General features: G+C 38.5%; 2 protein-coding genes across 3 annotated transcripts in view; both read right to left on the bottom strand.

Moving 5' to 3' along the window:
* LOC134813932 (uncharacterized) overlaps nucleotides 1-22568 on the bottom strand; it is a 67687-nt gene extending 45119 nt beyond the window's left edge. The window contains exons 1-3 of one of the 2 annotated variants that reach the window (XM_063821872.1): nucleotides 21438-22568; nucleotides 15415-15529; nucleotides 15032-15282 (exon numbers count right to left, since the gene is read on the bottom strand). In XM_063821872.1, the coding sequence (XP_063677942.1) occupies nucleotides 15435-15529; nucleotides 21438-22503 (1161 nt within the window). In that variant the 5' untranslated portion in view covers nucleotides 22504-22568 and the 3' untranslated portion in view covers nucleotides 15032-15282; nucleotides 15415-15434. Of the gene's footprint in view, nucleotides 1-15031; nucleotides 15283-15414; nucleotides 15530-21437 lie in introns of those variants that run through there. The other variant, XM_063821873.1, reaches the window with a different exon arrangement.
* On the bottom strand, nucleotides 109-1846 carry LOC134814319 (uncharacterized). Its single transcript, XM_063822414.1, has 2 exons — nucleotides 467-1846; nucleotides 109-129 (listed from the first exon to the last, which is right to left on the bottom strand). The coding sequence occupies exons 1-2, from the start codon at nucleotides 1715-1717 to the stop codon at nucleotides 109-111; spliced, it is 1272 nt and encodes a 423-aa protein (XP_063678484.1). The 5' UTR covers nucleotides 1718-1846.
* Nucleotides 22569-24893: the final 2325 nt, after the last annotated feature.

The following is a 24893-nucleotide window of genomic DNA, read 5'->3' as shown; positions in this document are numbered from 1 at the left end:
TACTTTGGGGAGGTTCTATATTAGAGAAGTACTCGTTCCTATGAGGTAGCAATAGGTCATGGAAATGAAGCGAGTAAATAGGAATAAGATCTAGACAATTAGTTTCACTTAGGAAGACGGGATGAATTCCTGGAATTGTTAGAGCATAATTGCCAATGGCACAGATATCTGTAGAGTAATCTGATGGCCCAAAGTAGTTGCAACTGAACAAAGATGAGTCAAACCAGGATTGACCGTTCAAAATCAAAGAATTGAGTTTGGAAACTACTCTTGATGCTATATAACCACAACTTGACCCTTTTTGTATTGTGGCGAAGGAAGTATTTACTGCAAATCCAAGTGATTGTAGAAAAGCGGCAGATGCAGCGGATTGAGGGTGGCCCAAAAAGTCAATAATGTGTGCCCGACCAACAGACTCAGACAAAACTTGTGGAAAACTTGTTGGTTGGCTAAGTTGACTGCTTACATCATGTATGGTCTGACGATGTAATGGAGGTGCAACTGGACTATCGCCTACTATCTGAGAATGATTGATTTTCTTATGTTTTCTCACGGTAGGACTGACGAATGTTGAAGGAGAACGTGGGATGGAGCGTTTCAATTTGGAAGTCAAATTGGAGAACGAGCTTGGCAGTGGAGAGTACAGTTTGTCGCCTCGGAACTGTTTACAAGTTGAATCTGATAATGGAGAGAAAGGAACGGTCCGCTTCAATGTCCGAGAAGGTACTGGGGAGTCATCAAAAGGGCTGGGTGGGGAATGTGGACGGCCTAACTCATCAAGCACTATCAGTGAAGGTTTCATGCGGGGTGAAAATGGAGAACAGGGAAGGCTGATCGGAGAAAATGGAATTGGACTGGTGATAATTTCCTGGGAAGATGTAGCCTTAGAGTCTTGCTGAGGATGTAAAGTAACCGGAGGAACACTTCGCAACCGACTGTATTCAGCAACTACTTTTTGAGACGTCCGAATCTGCTTATGATCAAAGGAAATGAAATGAAGACCGGAAAGAGACGTAAGCCTAGAACTTGCAGTATATGCCATACCGGACTGCCATGAATGACCTTTAGAAGCTGCAGCAAGGAATATGAAAGCCTTACTCAACGTTAAACCCTGAACCTTGTGTACAGTACACGCCCAGGAGAGGACTAACGGAACTTGGTAACGCTTGAGCCAAGTCTTGTTGTTTTTCTTTGACAGAAATTCTTTTTCGACAGGTTTAATTGGGACAGTGCCGGTCTTCGTGCATGTCTTGGAGCAGTACTTGTCACAACGATGTTTGATCGATCTACCTACATTTACATCATCGAACACAATGTTTATCTGTCTAACATCTCTAGCAATAAGGGTACCTGCTTCTATCATCTTGCCCGGTTTTAAATCAATGCTGTGGACTGTGCCGGTAACACCGTTGACTATTTTATCAAGAGTATCTATGTTAACTCGCACCATAACCCTAGCCCCAGTTCCCACACTTAATGAGGATGGCAAGCCTGCCGTTTTGTTAACATCGTCACTGGTATAATCCTGTGCTTTTTTAGACATTTTCTCATAAACAATTCCACCTGTAGAGGGAGTTGTTGTGTTAAAAGTTTCATTAGAAAATCTATCACTAGCGACAATATTGGTGATATTTGTTGTTTTACTTAATTCACGAACGCACTCTTGATTGTGAGTGGCACATTGTCTATTGGTAGGATATATCACCATAGAATCCATAATGTCAGCAGGTGCCGGTTGCTTGTCTACAATTCAACTGGAGAGCAACTTAATGTCATCAGCAGTATGGTCTCCTACTCTAAGACGGTGGCAAAGCTCAGTGAACTGGCTGTCACCCTTGGACCGTACAATATCGGAAAGCTCCGTAAAAGTTACAGATTCCTTCCAGACATTTGGCCCTAGGGCTGCAATACCTTTACTCTCGAACACCATGGTCTGTTGAACTGCTGGTATTTGATGCAAGTCACCACAGAAAATCACATTAATGCCACCAAATTTTGTTTCTGGGGGGACACCAAAAATTTCATTTAATCGTGTGTTAATTTGATTTAAGTTTGTATTTCCAACCATGGACACCTCGTCTATAAAGATGTATCTAATGTTCTGGAAAAACCTCCTCATCTTAACCTTCTTTTTCGGATTAAGTAGTTTAGGTGTGATCCTACCTCCCTCCTGACAATCAAGTTGCAGCAGCTGGTGCACCGTTTGACCGTCGATCAGGGCTGCAGCAACACCTGTACTTGCAGCAACAGCCACCCTAGGGTTTATAATGTTATCCTTAAACTTACGCGAGATACAGTGACGCAAACATTTTATTAAGAAACTTTTGCCTACACCTCCGGCGCCACTAAGAAAATGAATAAACTGGTTTACCTTTTTACCTTGAGCAACTTGGTCCGAATGTTGATCAACTATTTGGAATAATAGCCTTTGTTTGTCATTTAGGCTGGTAACCATATTATTGTATTCTTCGTCAGTTATGCAGGGTTCTTTGTAAGTTACATTAAAATTTGAACTTTCATCCTCTTTGGAAATGTTAATTCCGTCGAAAGGGTGGTTAAATATATGTCTACCGTCTAGAACCTCCTTTTTCTTAGCTTCTTCATCAAGAGAATTCTTGATGTCTTCTCTGATTTCACTTTCCATTTTTGCCAGAGTTTCGTCATCAAATTTTTCAAACTTTTGAATGTTTTGTTTCATACCATCAAGACGGGCGACAAACGAGTCAATATAGCTGTTATGATTACCGATTAAGTCAGCATTTTCTCTCCACGGATAGTACAGGAATAACTTAGAGTAGCCATAACTTTCAGGCTCTTTGGTACGTGATTTTTTATGGGAGCGAACAATCTGAGGCGAATCTCTTCTAATCATTTGACCCATGTTGTTATTAAGAGTTATTACTTTATGCTCGTTTTTAGGAGTGACCTTCCTATAAAGACGAACATACAAAGAGGCAAATTCAGCATAGCACATATCGTTTAAATGATCAGGACGCTGCACATATCTCTCATCCAAAGATGTCTGGAAAACATCTTCAGAATCATCCGGCAGGTCTTGTAAAGAAGCACGTGGCTTAACAATGCCGTGGCGATCTTTTGGCATATCAGAAGAGATAAATAAAACAGAAGGTTTAAAGTGGGAAAGACTTAAATGAGGCAGACATCTAAAAATAGCCTCCTGAATTGACACAGACCTAGCATTCAAAAAAGTGTTTCCAAGATTGCGTAAAACTTCCTTTGAGTTTTTGTTGCAGGTCTGATCAATATTACGGATAATGTCCTTAAGTGCATCGCATACTTCCTTTTCTTTTTTGGTGGCATAAGAAATTATGTAGTTAACGACATCCCACATGGTGGTCACGTATTGCACATCGATGTTAGATTTAGTTGCGAGTAGTAATATAGGATTGTAAGTGTTAACAAACTCACAACCAGGCAACCTTTTATAGATAATGTTTTTTGCTCGGATAAATAAACTCTTCCCTGTCGAGTCTGGTATTGTACCATTAGTATTATCTGGTTCAGTGGAAGTATTACTTTTTCTATTTTTACCAACTTGTTTCATGTCAACCCTGGTAGTTTCAGATAGGGGTAGAGGGTAACCGAAACGACAAATGTCACAATTAGCCTTTTGACAAGTTTTTGTATGCTTATGCAGTTGCAGTTTGACTAGCTCGTGCAGTACAGGATCTTCCTCTATTGTAGGAAAATATGTAGTTACATACTTATCTATAAAGGCAATGACGTCCTCTATTGGATCCTCACCGAGTATTGGGGCATTGAGAATTTTGAGAAGCATGTGTAAGTGAGGAGATCCTCGACCACCGAACTCATTTCTGCCGAAGTGAGCAACGGCTTCTCCCAAAACAGCTTGATCCTCAATAAGGTAGGACAAAATTTTACGAACGTAGTGATCAAACATTCGGACCGCAATCACGGGGTCCATTTTCACAAGCTCATGTTTGCGAAACCAGCTAATGTCAGCAAGAAGTTCAGGTGTAGGTTCTTCCCCCATTAGTGTTAAAATAGCTGGAACCGAGTGATTGATTTGATTGAATACGCCCAATGGGCGCTGGTCTGTACCGAAATATAAAAAACATACAATATAAAATTATAGAGAAACATAGAGAATAAAATTCTAGCAGGCCTCCGAAAACTATTTAGCCTTGTGTGTCGACGTAACTAGAAAATAGCATAAAAATATGAGTTGCAGTTCAGGTTCTGTTACTTTAACATTTACCAGTCTCAGCACTGAAAAAAACACACTAAATAAGCTTTCAACGCGGTTCATTTATTAATTGTAAAAAGTGGTAAATCTACACACGGCAACTCCAGTCAGCACCAAATAACACTCAACATACATCATACATTAACTCTTATCAGGAGCTTTGGGACGTTTGAGATGATAAGGTTTTATCAGCCGTGCAGATCTTTCTGTCGCGTATGAAATAATGTTTATTTGAGTCTTTCTGGATCATCTGTTTCATCTCCTTAACAAGTTTACTATGCGCAAGCTGTTCCTCTTTGGTTCTGTCCGGTCCCAAATAAACATGTTTGAAAACGTCACTGTCTCTGAGGTTTCGTGCACGCATCAAAATCAAGTCTACCTCACTGGCACAACCAAATTCGACCTTGATAGGCCTATTCTTACCCGGTTCCTTCCTTCCGATTCTGTAGACCTCACCAGTGCGGAGCACGGGGAAAGCGTCAGTTCCGTAAAGTATGTCCTTGACAACTTTGTTGAGCTCAAAATCGGCTTCTTTATCACTTTCATGGCAACCGTAGATCATCAAGTACTTCGATCGTTTCTTCTCTTCATTTACAGTCCTTACGGCTTGTTTGATAGAGTTTTCTGTTAAAGGTTTCCCGCTAGGACGCTGAGCAGTGTTTTTCTTGACAACATCCGTCCAACTTTTCATTTCTGATTTAACTGTCTCCTGAACTGAATTCATCTGTCCTTGTTGAGTTTCAATAATTAGTTTCTGATCCGCTATTTTCTCCGATTTCATGACATCAATTTTCCCAGCAGCACTTTTACAAAGTTCAATATTCTTCTCCGCCAATTTCATTAAGCTGCCGATGATTTTGACGAGTGGAGTTTTGTTAAGTTTCATTAAAGTGGTCTCAGTAAAGTCAGATCTACATGAAACATTGGCAACCTTGAATATTTTCTGAAATTCTGATGTCATCTCATGGTCCATCGCGTTGAGCCGGTCCACTGAAAAATCCATGCTACACAGTCGGCGCTGTTGAAAGTCGACGTGGCGAGTAACACTTTCACTGATAACGATCACTGATAAGCGAGCTAAAAAACAGTGCAAATACAAATTGGTTTACTGCGAACTCACAAATTGGTTTACTGCGAACTCACAAAGTAGACCAGAGTAGACCAGATCGTTAAAAGAAACTGTAACAAACCATGTAAAACACCCTAACTGATTAACCATAGCGATCCCATCATTTTTTAGTTTCTGCAGGTATGCTGGTGTTCCTTTCATGTTCTTCATGAATTTATACGCGTCAATATTGCTCTGGATTTGATCCATATTATTCTGATACGACCTTAAGAGCCCAGCAGTAATAATTTGCCCGTCCAAAGTTTTAGCCCCTTTCCGAATGTGGGTAGAGATGGAGTTAATAATTTCAGTTCTCTCAATCCAATTTTGAAGGTAAAAAACATACTCAGAATTTTGTGCATATTTTCTATTTTTAGAATATAGCTTACTTTCTGCATAATCCTTCAATGATAATTTAGGAAGTTGTTTATTTTTGATAAGATCTTGCCTAGTATCACAATAAAAGTGGCCTTGACCGAGAGGGAACAAATTTGGAAACGAAAGTGGCTCCGAAGCTACATTACCAAGAAATGGAATTGGCTTGCTGTCTTGGCCCGGAGCAAAGTCCATGAAAGGTATCTTGCCATCATTGATACCCTCAGCAGGGTCAGACTTCTGGACACAGGCTTCAAACGGTAAATCGCAATAAGTACCCTCATTAGTAACATTCGACAAAACTAAATCTATAATGGACATAGCCACAACAGAAGGGTCATCTTTCATGTACATGTTAAAGAATTGTTTATCAGAACCATAGTTTTCCCTGATAAATGCATTTGACAGTACAACATTTTGATAGAATGGATTATTATCTTTCAACCAGACGAGCAAGGACATACATTTGTTTGGATCAACAATGTCAGACATAACAACAGACTTATAATTTACCTTCCTCTTAATTTGAACACCGATTATACCAGCATCAGAAAGTTTTCTAGGTAACTGCATACAAGTCTTATCCGGCTGAATGGGGACGTTTACAACGGGACCCTTTATGCAGCTCTGGCCTCCAGCCGGTAGTGTTACAATTTTCATAAATGGGATCATTTGAGACACTAGACGACACTCAGTTGGATTTGGTCGCAAGGAAAGCGGCAGCTCGCCAGAGCCCAAGAGCCCGTCAACAGGGGAAATGGTCTTATTTTTCCTGCACTTATTACATCTGTTACAAATCCAAGTTTTCTTATCATTGGGTAACTTGAGCTTAAAGTTAAGACCTTCTTTGAAAATAACAACACCATGACGGAATTGAAGTTTGTCACATTTACAACACGCATACTGAGGATATTCAGCCATCAATGAATGAAATTGTTTGATAGTTTTTTCATTATCCTCTGTACGTTTGATACAATTTGGAGGCAACCTTGAATTTTCCTTCTTTTCATTAGGCGAAGTTTCCTGTGGGTTAGTAGTGTCGGCATCAGATAAAAATAAATCAATAGGAACGTCGGAATCGTTAGATAAAACCTGATCAGGCAATAAGTTAGTAGGTGAAGTGGAGGATGGTGCTTCAGAACTTGAATTGTCGGAAGAAAAAGGGCAGACTAAAAAAGCAGCAGGACAAAATATACACTTTTCGATGCACTGCTGTTCGATTTTAGCTAAAAGCCTTGCACCATAAGGGTACAGATCAGGTCTCCACTTAGGAGCAATCTTATAATTCTGTTGTGACTGAGGATCAGGTTCGTTCACCGTAGTTATAATAATTGTAGGTGTACATTTACTCGCAATTTTCTGAGAATAGTCCCCAGAATGATCACGGACACTGGTCGTATGAAAAGACTTTGTATTTGGGGAGTACGCCCTCTTTTTATTTACATCAATCCCAGGTTTAGACAATTCCGGAGTGCTGTCGGAGAGGACTGCAAACTTATTAGGCGTAACGAAGCTCTGCGTGCTGTCAGTCTTAGAAGCTGAGAGTAAAACTTGTTCTCTTTGCTTGCGCTTTTTCTCCGCATATGCAGCACGTCTCTTTGCATTTCTGACATCCTTTCCAGACTGATCTTTTTGACGCCTGTTAAAATTTCCAGTATCCTTTTCAACCTGACTTTTTGTAGATCGACTTTTGGACTTCCGGTTATAATTTTGTTCGCGTCGTTTTAAATTTGCCGCATCCTTTTCAGCTTGACTTTTTGTACTGCGACTTTTCCTTTGTTTAGTATTTTGCTTATTGTGAGCGGGCTGGTTAAGAGACTTAATAAATTTGACATGCTGGTAAATAGGGTCGTTATGATCATAAAAAGTTGATGGACTAGACGAATCAGAAATGGGAGCATCATCAATAAAATCGGCCATGGCAGAATTAGACCCATCAGATTCGTCATCACTTACATCACGGTCATTATCAACCTGCACGCTATCATCAATAAATTCATTACCTAGCCCTCCCCCATGAAGGATTTTAGGGTGCATGAAGGACCCGTCAGTAGGTGGTCCAACAGAAGAATGCACGGAATCAGTAGGATGGACATAAGAAATTGATTCAATCCTAGACAAATCCAACAAATATTAAGGAGATTGTAACTCTAAAACGGTACCAGAAATTGTCATACCTGGAGTGAAAGAGTGGAGTAAGGGGAGCAATAGTAACATGACGTCAGCAATAGAGATGTACGTATTGTAGGCAGTGATGGAACGTACGGCAAACAGATGTTGTGGCTCCACCAAAACTGTCCACAGGTCAGATTTAAACAGCGAGAAGTCTGAAAATATTTCAAAAATTAATAATTAGAATTGTGATTTACAACTATTATAAACCAAAGAGCAGCCTTAAAAGCAAACAGTTGTTGTTGTTATTGTATGCATTTCGTGAATATCTGTTTAACTTATGAGTGTTTTAAAATATTCGATCTAATTCTGCATATATTTATTGTTATGCGAGAGGTTTACAGATAAAGGATAACATACATCTCTGTAACATGCACCTATCTTTATAATATATAAGTCTAGACGGAAGACAGTTTATTGATAATTAAAAGAGCAACTAACCGTAGACACAAGGGGGAGTATTTGCACAAATAGCAGCTGCCCCCAGCAGCATGATCGCGGCAATTTTAATTCCATATGGTATACGCCCGAACAAAACAGACCTGAAACAATTGTACAACCGGACACCATAGCCGGTGTGGTGGTACGCAGTGACATTTTTAAAGAACAAAGCCATATAAAGGAATGGTCGTTTACAAATGTTGTTACATTAAGTAACGTGGTCGTCGTAAAATCCGTTGTAGGTAATATAATGTTAATAATAATAAAATCTACTGTCCATTCCGTATAATACATCAATCTCTCGACAATAATGTCCAACATAAAATCTACATCGTGGTTTATACAACAATATAACGGATTACTAATATCGGGAGCCAAGTCGGTGGTGGCACCAAGCACCCACAACAAAATGAGGAGTTTGTATCGCATGAAGTTAACAAAAGCTTTAACAACAAATATCAATGCGAATGAAATTGTACAATATCGGAAAGAAATGTACTTGCGAGACGCACACGATATATTTGCTCGATTCTTGGTAGAGTGAAGTACACAACCTTCACATAAAAGCATTGTAAAATGCGCGCGCGCGCGACCATCATATCATAATTTGTAAAGGAGCACGTGTTTGCGGAGGTTAATGCATGTTTTGCTTTGTGACACGACGAAAAACCTATACCCATTCTCAAATCCTACCACTTCTAACCATCTAATGCCTTTTTAAGGCGATGGAAAAAATCGAAAAGTTGCACACGTGGGGACACGCCCAAATTGATAGAAAATTACTAAAATCACTGTAAATTGCTGTTTTCGTAATTTTCTGTCAACTTTAGAGTCCCGTTGTGATTACAATTCTTCTTGAAATACTTTGAAACTTTGCATGCTTATCAAGTTATATATAAAACAATTACATGCTAAAATTTACGGCGATTCAATATTCAATGCGCACGCAACGTCCGCTCAAAGTTTGCACGTGCGAAAGGCGAGAATTTGCTCATTCGTGATTTCCAACAAATTCTGCTTTGCCACGACAGTTTAATGTCATTATATATGAATTTAATGCCAACTTGAATGAGTATTCAGTGGCATATTCAGTCAGTGATCGACCGATATGCTTCCCTAAACACAAGGAAATGTTTTCAAAGGAAAAATTTCGAAATCGTTGAAACTTCCTCCTTATGCTTTATTAATGAAGATATCAGTGTATATTTCAACTTTATAAAGTACCCTGATATTATAATCAAAAAGAGATGATATTTTACCAAAACCCATAATCATGGGTAGAGTGGACCGCTGCCAGTGTCTCTCTTTCCCAAACAAAAGGAAATGATATTAATTTGATTGACCGTGCTCAAATGCAAAATGATACCGAGAATGAAATCTGAAATCGGTCGCTCGCTTTTCCCATTCATTTACAATTGTAATAGATTAAGAAGAACTATCCAAAGGCAGCTGTACTCGGCAATAAAGATTCAATAAACTTCAGCTTATTCAATAAGTAATACTAATAACTACCACCCTTACCCCGAAATACTAGGTATCGACCCGAACGCAACCCAAAGAGATTTTTACAGCATCTGATTGATGTAATCAATCGAAACTTATTACAATTCGTAAGCCGTGAATGAATGGGAAAAGCGAGCGACCGATTTCATTCTCGGTATCATTTTGCATTTGAGCACGGTCAATCAAATTAATATCATTTCCTTTTGTTTGGGAAAGAGAGACACTGGCAGCGGTCCACTCTACCCATGATTATGGGTTTTGGTAAAATACATACATACATATATTCAGGGATAGACGCTTTGCCAGTCAATTATAGGCTACATTCAGGTGTCTGTAGATTTGTACCTATAAAAGATACAGCCATTTCCGACCACAGGTCTTGCAAATAATTGTTTACACTTTAGTTTACATTGTATAACAAAATTATTTGACGTCATAAACACCCCTTGATGACGTCATCAAGTTAACCGTTTTTAAAACTTGATTTTTTACAAAGTAATAACTTTTAAAATCAATTTTAAACCATTAAGATGTAATTTTATTCAAAATCTGAGGAAATTTTCACCTTAGATAATTGTTCAAGCATTCTGAAAATCTACCGGAAAGTTTTTCTAGCTTGCTCCTTCATAAAGATATTCGTTATTGAAGTTTGTGCTTTTTTGAAGAATTATTTTATAAAAACGTCAATTTTGCGATTTAGTATTCTCTGGTGTTGGGCCATGCCTTGGGTTGTGGAGCTCATTTCTGCTTCTTATAGGTATAAATTGTGCATTAGGCTAGTTTTAAAGTTGAAAATCGAAAAGTTGCACACGTGGGGACACGCCCAAATTGAAAGAAAATTGCTAAAATCACTGAAAATTGCTGTTTTCGTCATTTTCTGTCAACTTTAGAGTGCCGTTGTGATTACAGTTCTTCTTGAAATACTTTGAAACTTTGCATGCTTATCAAGCTATATATAAAACAATTACATGCAAAAATTTACGGCGATTCAATATTGTATGCGCACGCAACGTCCGCTCAAAGTTTGCACGTGCGAAAGGTGAGAATTTTGCTCATTCGTGATTTCCAACAAATTCTGCTTTGCCACGACAGTTTTATGTCATTATATATATTTAATGCCAACTTGAATAAGTATTAAGTGGCATATTCAGTCAGTGATCGACCGATATGCTTCCCTAAACACAAGGATATGTTTTTAAAGGAAAAATTTCGAAATCGTTGAAACTTCCTCCTTATTAATGAAGATATCAGTTTATATTTCGACTTTATAAAGTACCCTGACATTATAATCAAAAAGAGATGATATTTTACCAAAACCCATAATCATGGGTAGAGTGGACCGCTGCCAGTGTCTCTCTTTCCCAAACAAAAGGAAATGATATTAATTTGATTGACCGTTCTCAAATGCAAAATGATACCGAGAATGAAATCGGTCGCTCGCTTTTCCCATTAATTTACAATTGTAATAGATTAAGAAGAACTACCCAAAGGCAGCTGTACTCGGCAATGAAGATTTAATAAACTCCAGCTTGTTCAATAAGTAATAACTACCACCCTTGTCCCTTACCCCGAAATACTAGGTATCGACCCGAACGCAACCCAAAGAGATTTTTACAGCATCTGATTGATGTAATCAATCGAAACTTATTTATACAATTCGTAAGCCGTGAATGAATGGGAAAAGCGAGCGACCGATTTCATTCTCGGTATCATTTTGCATTTGAGAACGGTCAATCAAATTAATATCATTTCCTTTTGTTTGGGAAAGAGAGACACTGGCAGCGGTCCACTCTACCCATGATTATGGGTTTTGGTAAAATATTTATGTCAATATTACACTAACGTAATCAATAATCATTTGAAAACCCCAACCTCCTCAGCTGATTACGTAATACTAATAGTAATATGTAAACGACCGTCGACCCTTAACATTTCGGGATCGGAAGAAAGCGGCACGTACTATTTCGACGAAATTTATACATTATACAAGTTACTAACATCGTTGATTCATGATGCCAATCTTTACAGCTCAGTGGTGCATTTCGCCGAAAATTATTATTGGATACCGAGAAGCATTTTTGGATGCGCGGCGCGACACACTCACAGTAACGCATCGCGTTGATTCACGATGTCAATCCTTCACTGTTCATGTTCACAGCTCGGCGAGGCCCAGTCATGGTGCATATCGCCAATTTAGTAACATAGTTGGTCAGTTCGTACAAAAGTTTTTAAAAAATTCGTACAGTTCGGCACGTTTTTTCAGTTCGGGATTAGTTTGAGAAAAATTCGCCTCATAAATTTTCGAAATATATAATAAAAAGCTAATTGCAAAAATTTGTGTTAAAATGACGGGAAACGATGACGTGCGGATGCATATTAATATTTTAAATCTGAAATGTAACCTCCCGGACAAAAATAACAAATTTTTTGGACTGAAGTGATTACTGATTAAAAAACAAAAATTTGTTTAAAAATTCGGTAAAAATTCCTCGACAGCTTTTTAAAATTTGTACAGTTCGACACCTTTTAAAAGTTCGTACATACAGTAACGTAATGACCAAGTATGTTTAGTAAAGCACTAGTGATTGCAAGAAGCATTATATTATTGGCTGCGCGGCGCGGCCCAGTAGTGCATCGCGCTACAACAAACATCGTCAAATAGATTACTCGAAGCTCAAAGCTGTAAAGTATTTATCCAAAATAATTCCGATCCCGAGGATTGTTACTGGGCCGCGCTCAGCCTGTCATTCCGCCAAATCTTTATTCGCCAAATCTTAATGTTTATGAACATGTACATAATAGCCTGGGTCCCCAGGTACTAGGTAAGAGGATTGACATAACTTATAAATTTATAATATATTAATTCTAAATACTGAATGCATCGCCATTTAAGGGTTTAAGTATTTTCGTAGCTAAATTGCACTAAAGCTTTCGCGCTTGCACTTCACACTTGCGCGTAGTTCGTAAACTGAAAACTCGTGGGTACGATATTCATATATGTGATTACTGAACAATAAATTCGGCTCGACTCTCATTACATTCTTTTAATAACTTGCTGTGCGAGATCGAGATTTCAATACTATTTTAATTTGCAAATGCTAATTTAACATTTAGATCTTTACATCATCTTCTTTCACATAGCCATGTGTCTAAGCGTACTACTAGCGAGAGGGCTATGGTTAGAGCATAAACAGGTTATACTGGACGAATCTCACTCGTTAACGGGTGATACTCGTAATTTACTATCACGCGCCGCTTTTTCTCAAATATTAGTCTAAGCCTATACCAGCCGGCAAAGTTTTTATATGTAACCTACATACAACGTTAAAATTTAGTTGAGTTTTGAACGTTGCTTATAGTTGATAAGGTAATTTGATCTAACGTAAAATAATAAACGTTTTGCAACGTTAAAAATAAAACCTATAACCAACGTTAGATATTTAACGTTTAACAACGTTTTATATGTAACCTACATACAACTTTAAAATGTAGTTGAATTTTAAACTCTGCTTACCTTACTCGGGATTATTATAACCGGGATAAAGTGGTGGGTTTTGGAAGATTCCGCCATATTTTTCCCGGTCAAAAATTTTACCAGTCATAAAAAAACCCGCCGACTCAGATTATGGGGTTCCAAGGGGGTGGTGATCATCATATTTTACCTGAAGTCTCATATGTGCTAGAAGACTTTTGAAGCAGTGGATGGAGGGCTGTAACTTTATTGGCGGTTGCTACCATAATTTCGTTATAAAAATCACAATTTGGTTATAGGAATCAGATTTCAGGGTGGACCGTGATTCTCACTTTTCTTGCCCATGAAGTGAGTAAACTGTGCCACTATTTCATGGTCCACGGTGGATTGATTACTGGAGCAGTTGAAGATGCAAAGCCAAGACGTTCCCCAATATCAAGCGGTGGGCAGGAAATTAAGCTCCGGCTGACCTTCAGAGCAGTAGCCCCATTAGCGGACAAAATGAAAGTATTGTTAAGACAACAATACAACTTCGAATATGACGGTCAGCAGCAGGGGGATATCAATAATGATAATGGAGGGGACATTAGCGATAATGAGAATACGCTTTAAGTTTAATGAAGATTTGACTTATTATTGCTATAGATTTATTTTCCTTTAAATACTAGACGTGTCTTTTTTTTCTATTTCTGAGTAATATCAGTAACTGTAAATTGAAATAACTTCTTTAACAAGTAACAAAAACAGAAATTTCGGTTGAAAATTTGTTGACCTCGGAAAAAAAACTTGAAAGGTCGGCCACCGGTAAATACATGACCGGGATAATTTGGCGGGTTTTGGGGAATTCCGCCATATTTTTCCCGGTTATTAATTTTCCCAGTCATAAATTAACCCGCTATAATATTCCCAAGTAAGGTATAGTTAATAAGGTAACCTTGATCTGACGTCAAATAATAAACGTTTTGCAACGTTAAAAATAAAACTTATAACCAACGTTAGATATTTAACGTTTAACAACTATAGGCATAGCCATAGCTATAGCTGTCGCCGCGATATCTAGCGCTAGATAGCGCTATCTAGCGCTATCTAGCGTTAACTGTCACAAACCGATATTCTCCGCTAGATAGCGCTATCTAGCGCTAACAAGCGTTATCTAGCGGAGAATGTCGGTTTGTGACAGTTTACGCTAGATAGCGCTATCTAGCGCTAGCTGTCGCCGCGAAATCTAGCGCTATCTAGCGCTATCTAGCGTAAACTGTCACAAACCGACATTCTCCGCTAGATAGCGCCAGATAGCGCTATATAGCGCTAGATAGCGCTGCGTCAGATGTCGTTGCGACATATAGCGTTAGATAGCGCTAGATACCGCTAGATGTCGCAAAAAAAGGGCGGAAATTTTATGAAAATAGCGCTATCTGTCGCCTGGCGTCAGTGCTGCGTGCTTAGCGTCATCTAGCGTCATCTAGCGTCATCTAGCGTCATATAGCGTCATATAGCGCTAGATAGCGCTAGATAGCGCTAGATAGCGCTAGATAGCGACATTCGAAAGGTGCCGTGCACTTAGCGACAATGTCGCTAATTGGCGTCATCTAGCGTCATCTAGCGTCATTCAGCGTCATCTATCATCATCTGGCGATATTTCACGCTAGATGACGCTAGATGACGCTAGATGACGTCATATGTCGAATTTAAACTATCAGTAAAGGTCCTTTAAAATTAAGATTGATAATAACTGAGTCCAGTGTGCTTCCAGTCTATGTGCACTTCATGTCCATAACTTAAAGGTATCCGTATAATTATCTCCGTTGTTGAAGTAGATCGTGATCAGCATTGGAAGGTCGGGATGTTTTCGTCTCGTTCTCAATTAGGGTAGGTTCTCAACGTTCTCAAGGGTAAACATCGTCCAAAAAGATCAGCGTCAGTATACAGCTGTCATTCTTATGACCGTCAGCATAGTTTATCGCATTTTCTCTCCGGTAACACCTGATTTGAAATTATGTTACAAAAGTCGAACGACACATTTCAATTTAAGCATTAAGATAACTATTGAATCTGCTTGCTTTGACATTGGAAAATGAAACAATATTTAATGATTAAGTGTGGTAAGTAACTTACATAATTTTGGTAGCAAGGCTTTATGATAGTTCTCCGCAGTGATCGATCTGATCGTCATCCAGATCTTTTATCAGCTCAATTACCTTGTCAGTAATCCTCATCCCAAACAGTCGACCTGAATGAGAGGAGAAGTTAGAACTCCCGTTTACAAACGATCTGGTATCAATTCGTTTAAAATATGTTGATATTTTGATCGAATTAAATAAATTGCAAGAATTTTATGGTATCGAACATACACTGCAATACTCATACATATGTCGTATTTTTTTTTATTAAATACTTTTCAAATTTTACAGAGTACAGCAATAGATGAATATAAAATAGAATCGTTCAAAATATCGCCCCCATCTGTAAAATATGATGGGCACCCAAACACGGTAAACACATAGTGAACTATGTCCGCAGTAACTTGGACCCATTACATCGAATTAATCTAAATCCAAAAATTTATGAAAAACTATTTAATAACAAACAAATCCATGGTGAATAACTGTGGATATAGAGTCAAAATTGGTAATTCAATACGTCAAATTCCAGATATATTAGATACAGGTCTGAAATGGTCATTAATGTGTGAGAAGGTGTGCGGGTGAAGTGTGATATGATGTTGAAAGTATAGGAAGGTAGATAAAAGAATTAATAAAACAAAAATAATAATAATATGGGGAGCAAAGAGACTAGGCTAGACTGTTGTTTCACTATCCAATAAACATTTCCATAGATGCTTAGTGACCTCAGCTTTGAAAAGACTAGTAGACACAATTTGTCTTACCTGTAAAGGGAGTCCATTCCACAGTATATGGGTTCTGTAGAAAAATGATTTTGCCAGTGGGCTATTTGAGGTACATGTGGTGTGTGAATTCTGACTTAACTTAGGTAAAATTGATGACACAATAGACAGACTGTCGAGGTGGCAACGTCTTAGTCGAGAAGTGCCCTGATATAAAGAGAGATAGTGAGGCAGCGATACAGGAATTAAATTGTTAAGAACTTTGTGGAAAAAAATAAGATCATTCAAGTCAAACTTTTGAGACAAAGGGAGAATGTCGACAAACTTGCACTTTTTGACATATTGCTCAGGTGGATAACTGCGGCCCTCTTCAGACAGAATCCATTTAATAGCTCTCTTTTGGAGACTTTCTAATTTATCACTAAGTGATTTATTACAAGGGCGCCAGATTATGGAACAATTTTCGAATTGGCTACGAACCAGGGAGAGGTAAAGCGCCCGGCGACGTTTCTGATCAATGACAATATGGCCATCTCTTCTGACCATACCAAGTTGTTGGCAGGCCTTAGTATAAATTCTGTCGCACTGACTATTCCAACTTAGCTTAGGAGTAACATCGACTCCAAGATCTTTTTCTAACTCTACATACACAAGAGGAGAGCCATCAAGATTATATGCGAATGGAGGAGATAAAGATGGTTTTCCTGAAACAATAAGCACTTTACATTTTGCTGGATGGAATCGCATTTTGTTTCTTAGTGCCCAGTCAGAGAGATAGTCTATATCCATTTGTAAATTAGTATTATCAGAAGATGAATGTATTTTACGCCAGATTTTTGTATCATCGGCATACAAAACAATATCAGTATTATCCGAAAGGCCAAGAGGAATATCATTGATAAACAATACAAAAAGTAAGGGACCAAGAATAGAGCCCTGGGGGACACCAGAATTAACTGAGAGGGTAGATGACATCTCATTACCAATAACCACTCTTTGGTAACGGCCTTGAAGGTAATTGGTAAGAAATTTGAGAAGTGTACCATCAATGTTATATAAGGTCTTTAGCTTATGAAGAAGGATATCATGATTTACAGAATCAAATGCCTTAGCAAAATCAAAATACACAACATGATTGATAATGTTTTCGTTAAGAGACAATGCCAGGCTATCACAAAAGTCAACCATATTGGTTGTGCATGACTTGTGCTCTAGAAAACCATGCTGCCTGGGATCAAGAAGGGTACTTGTCAAAGAAAGCAGTTTACGTTTAACAATGCGCTCAAAAACTTTCATGACTAAACAAGTAAGGGATATTGGTCTATAGTTTTCAACCTCACTTTTCTTACCTTTCTTAAATATTGGGACAACATTTGCAAGTTTCCATTCTTGTGGAATGTAGCCGCTGTTGTAAGATCCACGAAAAATGCATGTTAGAGGGTAAGCTAAACCTACGGAACAATTTTTGAGAATTTTACCGTGTATGCCATCTGGTCCCTGGGCTTTATTTGAATTAATATTTGAAAGAAGCTTACGAACATCCCGATGATCGAAGTCAATATCAAAATCAACATCATTGACATAGGAGATGTCAGTGTCATAAAGTGAAGGATCCGAAAACTGGTTATAAAAGAAAGAATTGAAAAGTTCAGCTTGAGCTTTGGGTTTGAACCGAAGCTGTCCAGAATAACTAACACAATTAGGAATACGGCAGGAGTTAGATTTATACTTAACATGTGACCAAAACTTCTTAGTTATAAGCGCTGGATCATCACTATTGAAAAGATTGTCTCTTATTTTGGCTGATGAAAGCCTCTTAAAATCTTTACGGCTAGTAACAAACTTTAACTCATCAGAAATAGAACCAGAAATTTTAAATTTAGCTCTGAGTCTATCTTTTTTACGGCATGAAGAAAAAAGTTCACTATCGAACCACGGGGGTTGAAACTCTGATTTAATAGTTACTTTAGGAATATGTATATCAACTAAATTCATAATGCAGTCTTTAACTAACTTCCAAGACGAATCAGGATCTAGGCATTCTAGGACTTGCCAATTAATCGAGCATAATTCACGATTAATCATGTCCCAGTTTGCTTTCTTATAATTATAGATTTTACGTTTAGGAGTTTTCTTGCGGGAAAAGGAGCTTTTAATTGAAAAAGTGACAGGAAAATGATCAGATTTGCACACGGAATGAGGATCACAGACATTCAAGTTATCGATTGTGTTATCATAATTACTGAGAAGAATGTCTAATGTATTACCACTTTTATGGGTGGGTGATGTGATCAACTGGGAGAGAGAAAGATCACTGAAAGAATCTATGAAGGATTGCTCAATAGGTACGGTACTGGATGAAGATAGCCAGTCTGTATGGGGGAGATTAAAATCACCAATAACATAGATTTTAGGGGGATTCTTTTTGGAAACTAGCTTGCGAATATAACTAACTATGACATCATGATTAGGTAACCCAAGAGTTCCTACTCTATAACAAGTACAGATTACAATACTCTCTTTGTTAGGAAAAGCAATTTTAACGGCAAGCATTTCTGCACCTAGGCTAACTGGTAGTCGGGTTGTAGTGGCATCGAGATCAGACCGAACAGCCAAAAGAACACCACCTCCATTTTCCCTAAACTTTTTAGGGTTATTAGGATCTTGAGGATGAGTCTTTCTCGTGCGGTCATTGCGGAAGATTTCATATTGAGAAGAAGGAAAGATTTCGTTACTAGAAATAGATTTTTTGAGCCAAGTCTCATTTAGGGCAATTATGTCAGGCTGCTCTATGTTAGCAAAGGATTGAAGTTCGGAAATCTTATTACCATCAAGAAGGGGATGGGAGGAGCTTAGGTTACTGAAAGGAATAAGACCTTGGACATTTTGGTAGAGTACAGATAGGGAGTTGGGACCTGGATTAAGCATAGAAGGATTAACAAGAGTTATCAAAAGAAAGTTAAGAGAGAAAACCCAAAGAATGAATAAAGAGACTAGACGCCTGAGGCGGCTGGAATACTTGACTCTATTCATCTTACCAGGGAGAAGAACATTTCTTATAAACCATGAGGAGATAATTACAAAGAAAAGTTTGATGTGGGAGCAAGCAAGAAATGGTATAAGATAACGTGGGCTGTCAAGGAGTAGAGAGGAATGAATATTAGAATCTAGGGGGAGTACAGTGTTCATGGACCTAGTCGTGGAGAGAAGAATTGGGAGAAAGTAAGTCATGATAAGAGAATAGAAGAGAAACATATGATTATGATAATTGTAGTTGATGTGTGGGGTGCATGGAGACTTAAATGTGTAAATTTTGTTAGGTATAAACGTGTTGATATGTATATGTGCATTTCTTGACTGTGTACGAGGCCTTTTGCATGCAAAAAGACCTATTCTAAGTCTAAACGATTCATTGTCTAACATATGGGAAAATGGGCAGTGACCGAATGTACCTGAAATAGGAGGCATAAAATTGAGAAAAAGATTAAATCAGAGATTTGTTTGAGTTTTAATTTTAGGCGCAACGTCTTAATCAAAATATTAAATGAAAGAAAAGATCAAAGATTTAAATTCCCAGGAGATTATTTACAACCCTGTCAAAACTGTGTTCGTTTACAACAAACTTAAGCCAAGTGGACAGTAAACCTACTCCTCTCATGTTGAGATGAAGCCAATCATGGTATAGAAGTTCATTACATGATCTAAAGTCTCGAGTTAAAAAGGCTGAGAAACAGTCTAAGAACACGCAATTATTATTTAGGCATAAGTCTTTAAGAAGATTATTAAAATCTAGAACATTCTTTGCTATGTAGGAATATAAACACTTAATAGGAAGACAACATTGGATAATTATAATTGCAGCGGGAAATAACTGCTTAGTGGTGTCAATTAAGTCATTAAGATACTTCCTAAGGAACTGAACCCCATACTTAGAATGTTTTATGTCATTTGTACCAACACTCAATATAATCTTTTCGATATCGTCAGCTTCTGCAGCTGCATGAGTTTTATGAAAATGCTGAATATTTTCAGTGATGTCTCTAATTTTTGCACCACTTTGGGACACATTGATTACTTTCCTTCCCCGGAATCCCAACTTATTTGTCCGTACGAATTTTGTCATTGACGTACCAAACAGGACAGTGGTTTTCCTGCTCTTCGGTTTTCTTGGAGCATTTCGGTAGTAGAGGGTTGGTGTTGAGGTGGTGGTGGGCGGCATAGGAATTGTAGTGAAGACATTCTGCTCCCTGACTACATTTGTATCTGTCTTCGGTATCTGGCAGCGAAAAGATAAGCTATACCGAGTCTCCTTAGCTGATCTCTCTGCACGAACCTTGTGAAGACAATATTCCTGACACCCCGGTTTCATAATATACAAACTACAGTCCTTTGGGGTGATATGGCATTTACTGTTACATCGCTTATCCCCATTTTCTGGAATTATGTCGAGGGTCCTCTCAGCTCCAAATGAAACTACATAAATACCTTGCGACTGGTCGAGAGACACCTCGTCGTCGTTGTGGTACCTAGTTGCACAAGAACCAGACTTGTACATGCTTGCTAGGCATGAGTTTAGCTTGCAGCCAAACTTGGAGTTGATATCGTGCATAAGCTCTGATATCCCAGGATAATTTAAAATATCGATTGGCTCCTTAGTCGTGGTGTGTCCATTTGAGGAAGACCATACATATTCTTCTCCAGTGGAAGTGAGCCACTTTGTGGCAGTTTTCACAGCAGTTTGCTTGGCCATAAGTGTTTCAAGTTCAGACATCAACGTGCCATGCTGAACACTCTTGTTTTGAACAAAATCTGAATGCAACTCCAAGAAGTCCTCGCATTTAACAGAATTTCTCTTAAGTTTCATGACATTCTCAACACTGGCCTTAAGAGCTTTCAGCTCTTTTAATGAAAACGAGTTTAAAACATTGGTAACAGAATTCAGATCCATAGTGAAGGAAAGAGGGAGGAGAAGATGGCGGTGAGGGAGGAGAAAATGGCGAAGTCAATACTGTAGCCCAGGAAGTAGATGCGTTGCTTAGGATACAAACGGTCACGTCATATCGAGTGGTTGTAAATTTTGATTACTATTATTGTGCTCTAGTTGTGCTACTAATTGAACTCGTAAACTGTAATAATAAAGTTTTATCAAACGAAATGGACAAATATGTATGTTACTGGTTTAAATTAGTATCAAGCATGCAAAATAAATTTCCTTAAAAAGAATTTCATTTCAATTGCGAAACAATATGATAAAAACGTTGACTAGTTTAAGTGAATATAAATTGCATCTTACTGCTAATTGAATCCCATGTTGAGGTGAGTTGTTGGTAGAGAGTGCGAGTGAAGGTTTTATTATAGTACTCGGGCGAATAAAACATATCCCACTTTGTCAAATTCCCTTTCTTTAGCGCACATTTAGACTCCGTGAGATTCCTAAGTTCCATCTTCGTTTCTTGAAGGTCGCTCCTCGTTTCATTCAACTCCTCTTCTGTTGCTACTAGCTCCTCCTGGGTAGAGTTGAAGCGTTCTTGTACCCCAACTAGTTCCTCCTGAGTAGAGTTGAAGCGTTCTTGAACTTTGAGTAGATCTGTCATCGTTTTGTTCAAGGATAGTTCCAGAGAATTCTTTTCTGCCACGGCCAATTCCAGCTTTTTCCAAAATATCGGTAGTTCAACGAATGCGGCACATCTGGTGTCTTCGTCCAACACAGTACCAGATCTGCTCAGTTTGAGAATGTCTTCCCACTTTATTACCCGGTACTCCTCCAACTGCTCAGGAATCTCTGCACAAAATCCAGCTGAAGACAGGGCAGCTACTTCTGTAGCCGTCAGTTCTTTAGAGTACATATTAAAGTTAAAGAGCATGCCTCCGAAAAGGTGCCCTGAATTTGGTGAATTATTCCCCAAGGTTAATGTTCCGCCTGTCTGCAGCCTTCTCCCGGAGGGTGTTGTCTGGGTCCCTGCTTGTTGCCCGTTCACGTACACTCGGAAGGTTCTAGAAGCAAGGCTCCAGGTTGAGCAGTACAGATACCAAGTATTGGCAGTTGGGAACTTGCTGGTCAGAACATTGTCCAGGGAGCTGGAACCGAACAGTCGGTTGTAGTGGCCATTGTCTGTCATGAATATCTCGTAACCTTTATACGCAAACGGGCATGGGTTAATTCCAGATTGGAACTTGCGGACCCACACACAAACAGAAAACTTTTCTGTCAGTGAGTTAACGTTGGGGTTGTAAGATATGTAACTACCGGATTCAGAAGCAAACCTAAGAGCTGTATCGCTCTTGGTGTCGCTGGCTGCGATAGTAAACTCTGGACAGGCAACAAATACCGAAAAAACAGAGAGGATAAAACGTAACATAGTGACTCGGTTGAGATATCGATCTATTAATATTACTGGACTGATCTGGACAGCTAGTCAGATACTTTAAGTAATGGAGTCACTGTCTTAGGAAGTTAGGAGTTGGGAGTAACGCGTGGAAGTTGCGTGATTCCGGGCACCTCCCTGCATATTATTAGTCTTGATCAGTTGTAATTTGTAATAAGTTATAACAGTAGAGACATAAGATAGGATACTAAGGTCTCCTGTTCCAGCACTGGTCCGTGATCAGGACATGTTAAACATCTATATTATGAATCATTAAATTCTATAGATTGCATGCAATAATTTTATATAACCTGCGCATGATATGGAAGAAGAGAATTTGAACATTCAAATTAGTGATGTTAAAACTTTTCAAACTTAGCTTTGTGTCCAGTAGAAGTTAGATTGTAGTACAAACTTTGTGAAATATAGTTCCAATTCCATTTAAATTCATCCTGGTGTTAATTTGGTTGACAGATTTTAAAATTTACGCTGATCAGTCTACAATTTTAAATGGATGTCTGTTTAATGCAGGGTTGTGAAATATGTGTTTTACGTTTTTTTGAATTGGAGCGTTTTTACGTTTTTTTAAAAGGTTTTTGCGTATTTATTTTAAAAACGCTGTGATTTATACGAAAATTTACAATGTTTTGACGGTCACCGACTACCAGTAAACAACCAGCGAAGTACGAACACCATGAGGCCTGGGCCACAATCACATAAGCAGATTGCAGTCTTCAGTGACAAGCGACCTTACCCTTCTCAGTCACGAAAAGGAGCTTGTCAAAGCTATAGACATTACTGTCATTATTAACAAGTTTGCTGAGAGTAACCGCAGAGTTGTGTTGAATTGAACAGTCCCAGTGTCAATTATGTTTTAATTGTTATTAAAATATTTTTACCTTTATTTTCACATTTAAAACATAATGTTTTATTGAACTCTTCAAGTTAATTTAAACACTTTCTGGTAAGGTTATTAGCTTCTAAAAACGCAAAATTTTCCGGGGGCTTCGCCCCCTAGACCCCCACAAAAAGGGGGCTACGCCCCCAGACCAGGCCCCTGCCGCAGCGCCTTCGGCGCTGTATGTGAATCTCCTTGGTGCTTCACACCAAGTTGAACCCCCAAGAATAATCGGCTGGAGCCTGGAGCCATGCCTGGTCAACACAACTGGCAAGTTTGATTGGTCATCCCGCTACATTTTGAATTTTCACGTAAGTCTGCTTGATTAGATTATGCTTGATTCACGATGTCAATCCTTCGCAGCTCGGTGAGGCACAGTGGTGCATCTCGCCGATCTACCGAACGCGAAATGGTTGCGAGAAGAATTATTTGATGCGCGGCGCGACCCAGTAGTGCATCGCGCTACAAGATTATGCGAACGTTTTTTCTCGTTTTTTGAACGTTTTTTGAAAAAAATAGAAAAAAGCACGTTTTGAACGTTTTTTGAGTTTACCATTTACGTTTTTCACAACCCTGGTTTAATAACCAACAAGTCAGTTAAATATGTATGGCATTATAAGATACACAATTATACTAAACGTTTGCTTCCGGCCAGAGAATGCATCGCAAAACAAGGATAAGACAAAATGGAAAATTGATAATGTCAAATTTCAAAATATGTAGACTGTTTCCTGAACCGAAATTTCACAAATCTGACGGGACAAATTTTGTCCTGAGATCAATTAGAAAGTTAACTATAAATAACATGAGAGCCAATTGTGGTACTGGAAGCTAAATTCCGGACAGAGACAAGATGAAATTTCCTCGACCGAAATATCACAGTTTTTACTAAATTTTTGTTTATTAAGTATAATTAGGGATGTAGAAAGTTAGAAATGAAACATCAAATTAGAGATTGTGATTTAAATCATTAAGATTTAAGTTAATACCGGTAAGAATTAATATATTCACGTATCATACAATAACTTCAGAGTTCATATTAGATTGTCGATATGACAACAAAGGTTAAAACAATAAATTCGCTTATATATAATTTAAGTATGCTTTTGATAATGGATGAGACATGGTGGAGGATGAAAACAATAAAAGATCTCGCCTACTCCATGAATGCGAGTCTAGTGTGACAACTGATCAGGAAGATAAAGAAGAAGACAGTGATCATACAAACAAGAATGAAACAAGGAGCATAGTGAACCTCACTACGGAGCGTGTTGACCTCACCAAAATGTCTCCAATAGCAATGAATAACAGCCAGGTTGTCGCTGTTAATTCAACCCAGGTGGAACATGACAAATCAGCTTACCCAATCTTCGATATGTCCGTACTTCAAGGCATCTCCAGAATATCACGCTCGATATGGGAATCTACAAAGAACGTGTCCCTATTCGGCCGCCGGGAGCAAAATATGGATCCGATAGGTGAGCTG

The sequence above is a fragment of the Bolinopsis microptera genome, chromosome 4 (genome assembly GCF_026151205.1).
Source record: "Bolinopsis microptera isolate Bmic1 chromosome 4, MBARI_Bmic_1.0, whole genome shotgun sequence".
Lineage (NCBI taxonomy): Eukaryota > Metazoa > Ctenophora > Tentaculata > Lobata > Bolinopsidae > Bolinopsis > Bolinopsis microptera.
This window is presented reverse-complemented; position numbering and strand designations above follow the sequence as displayed.

Coding starts and splice junctions, on each gene's coding strand:
- LOC134814319 (XM_063822414.1), bottom strand. CDS start 1,717: ATGGATTCTATGGTGATATATCCTACCAATAGACAATGTGCCACTCAC. Junction 130..466: donor ATCGTCAGACCATACATGAT/GTAAGCAGTCAA, acceptor TAACAATTCCAG/GAATTCATCCCGTCTTCCTA.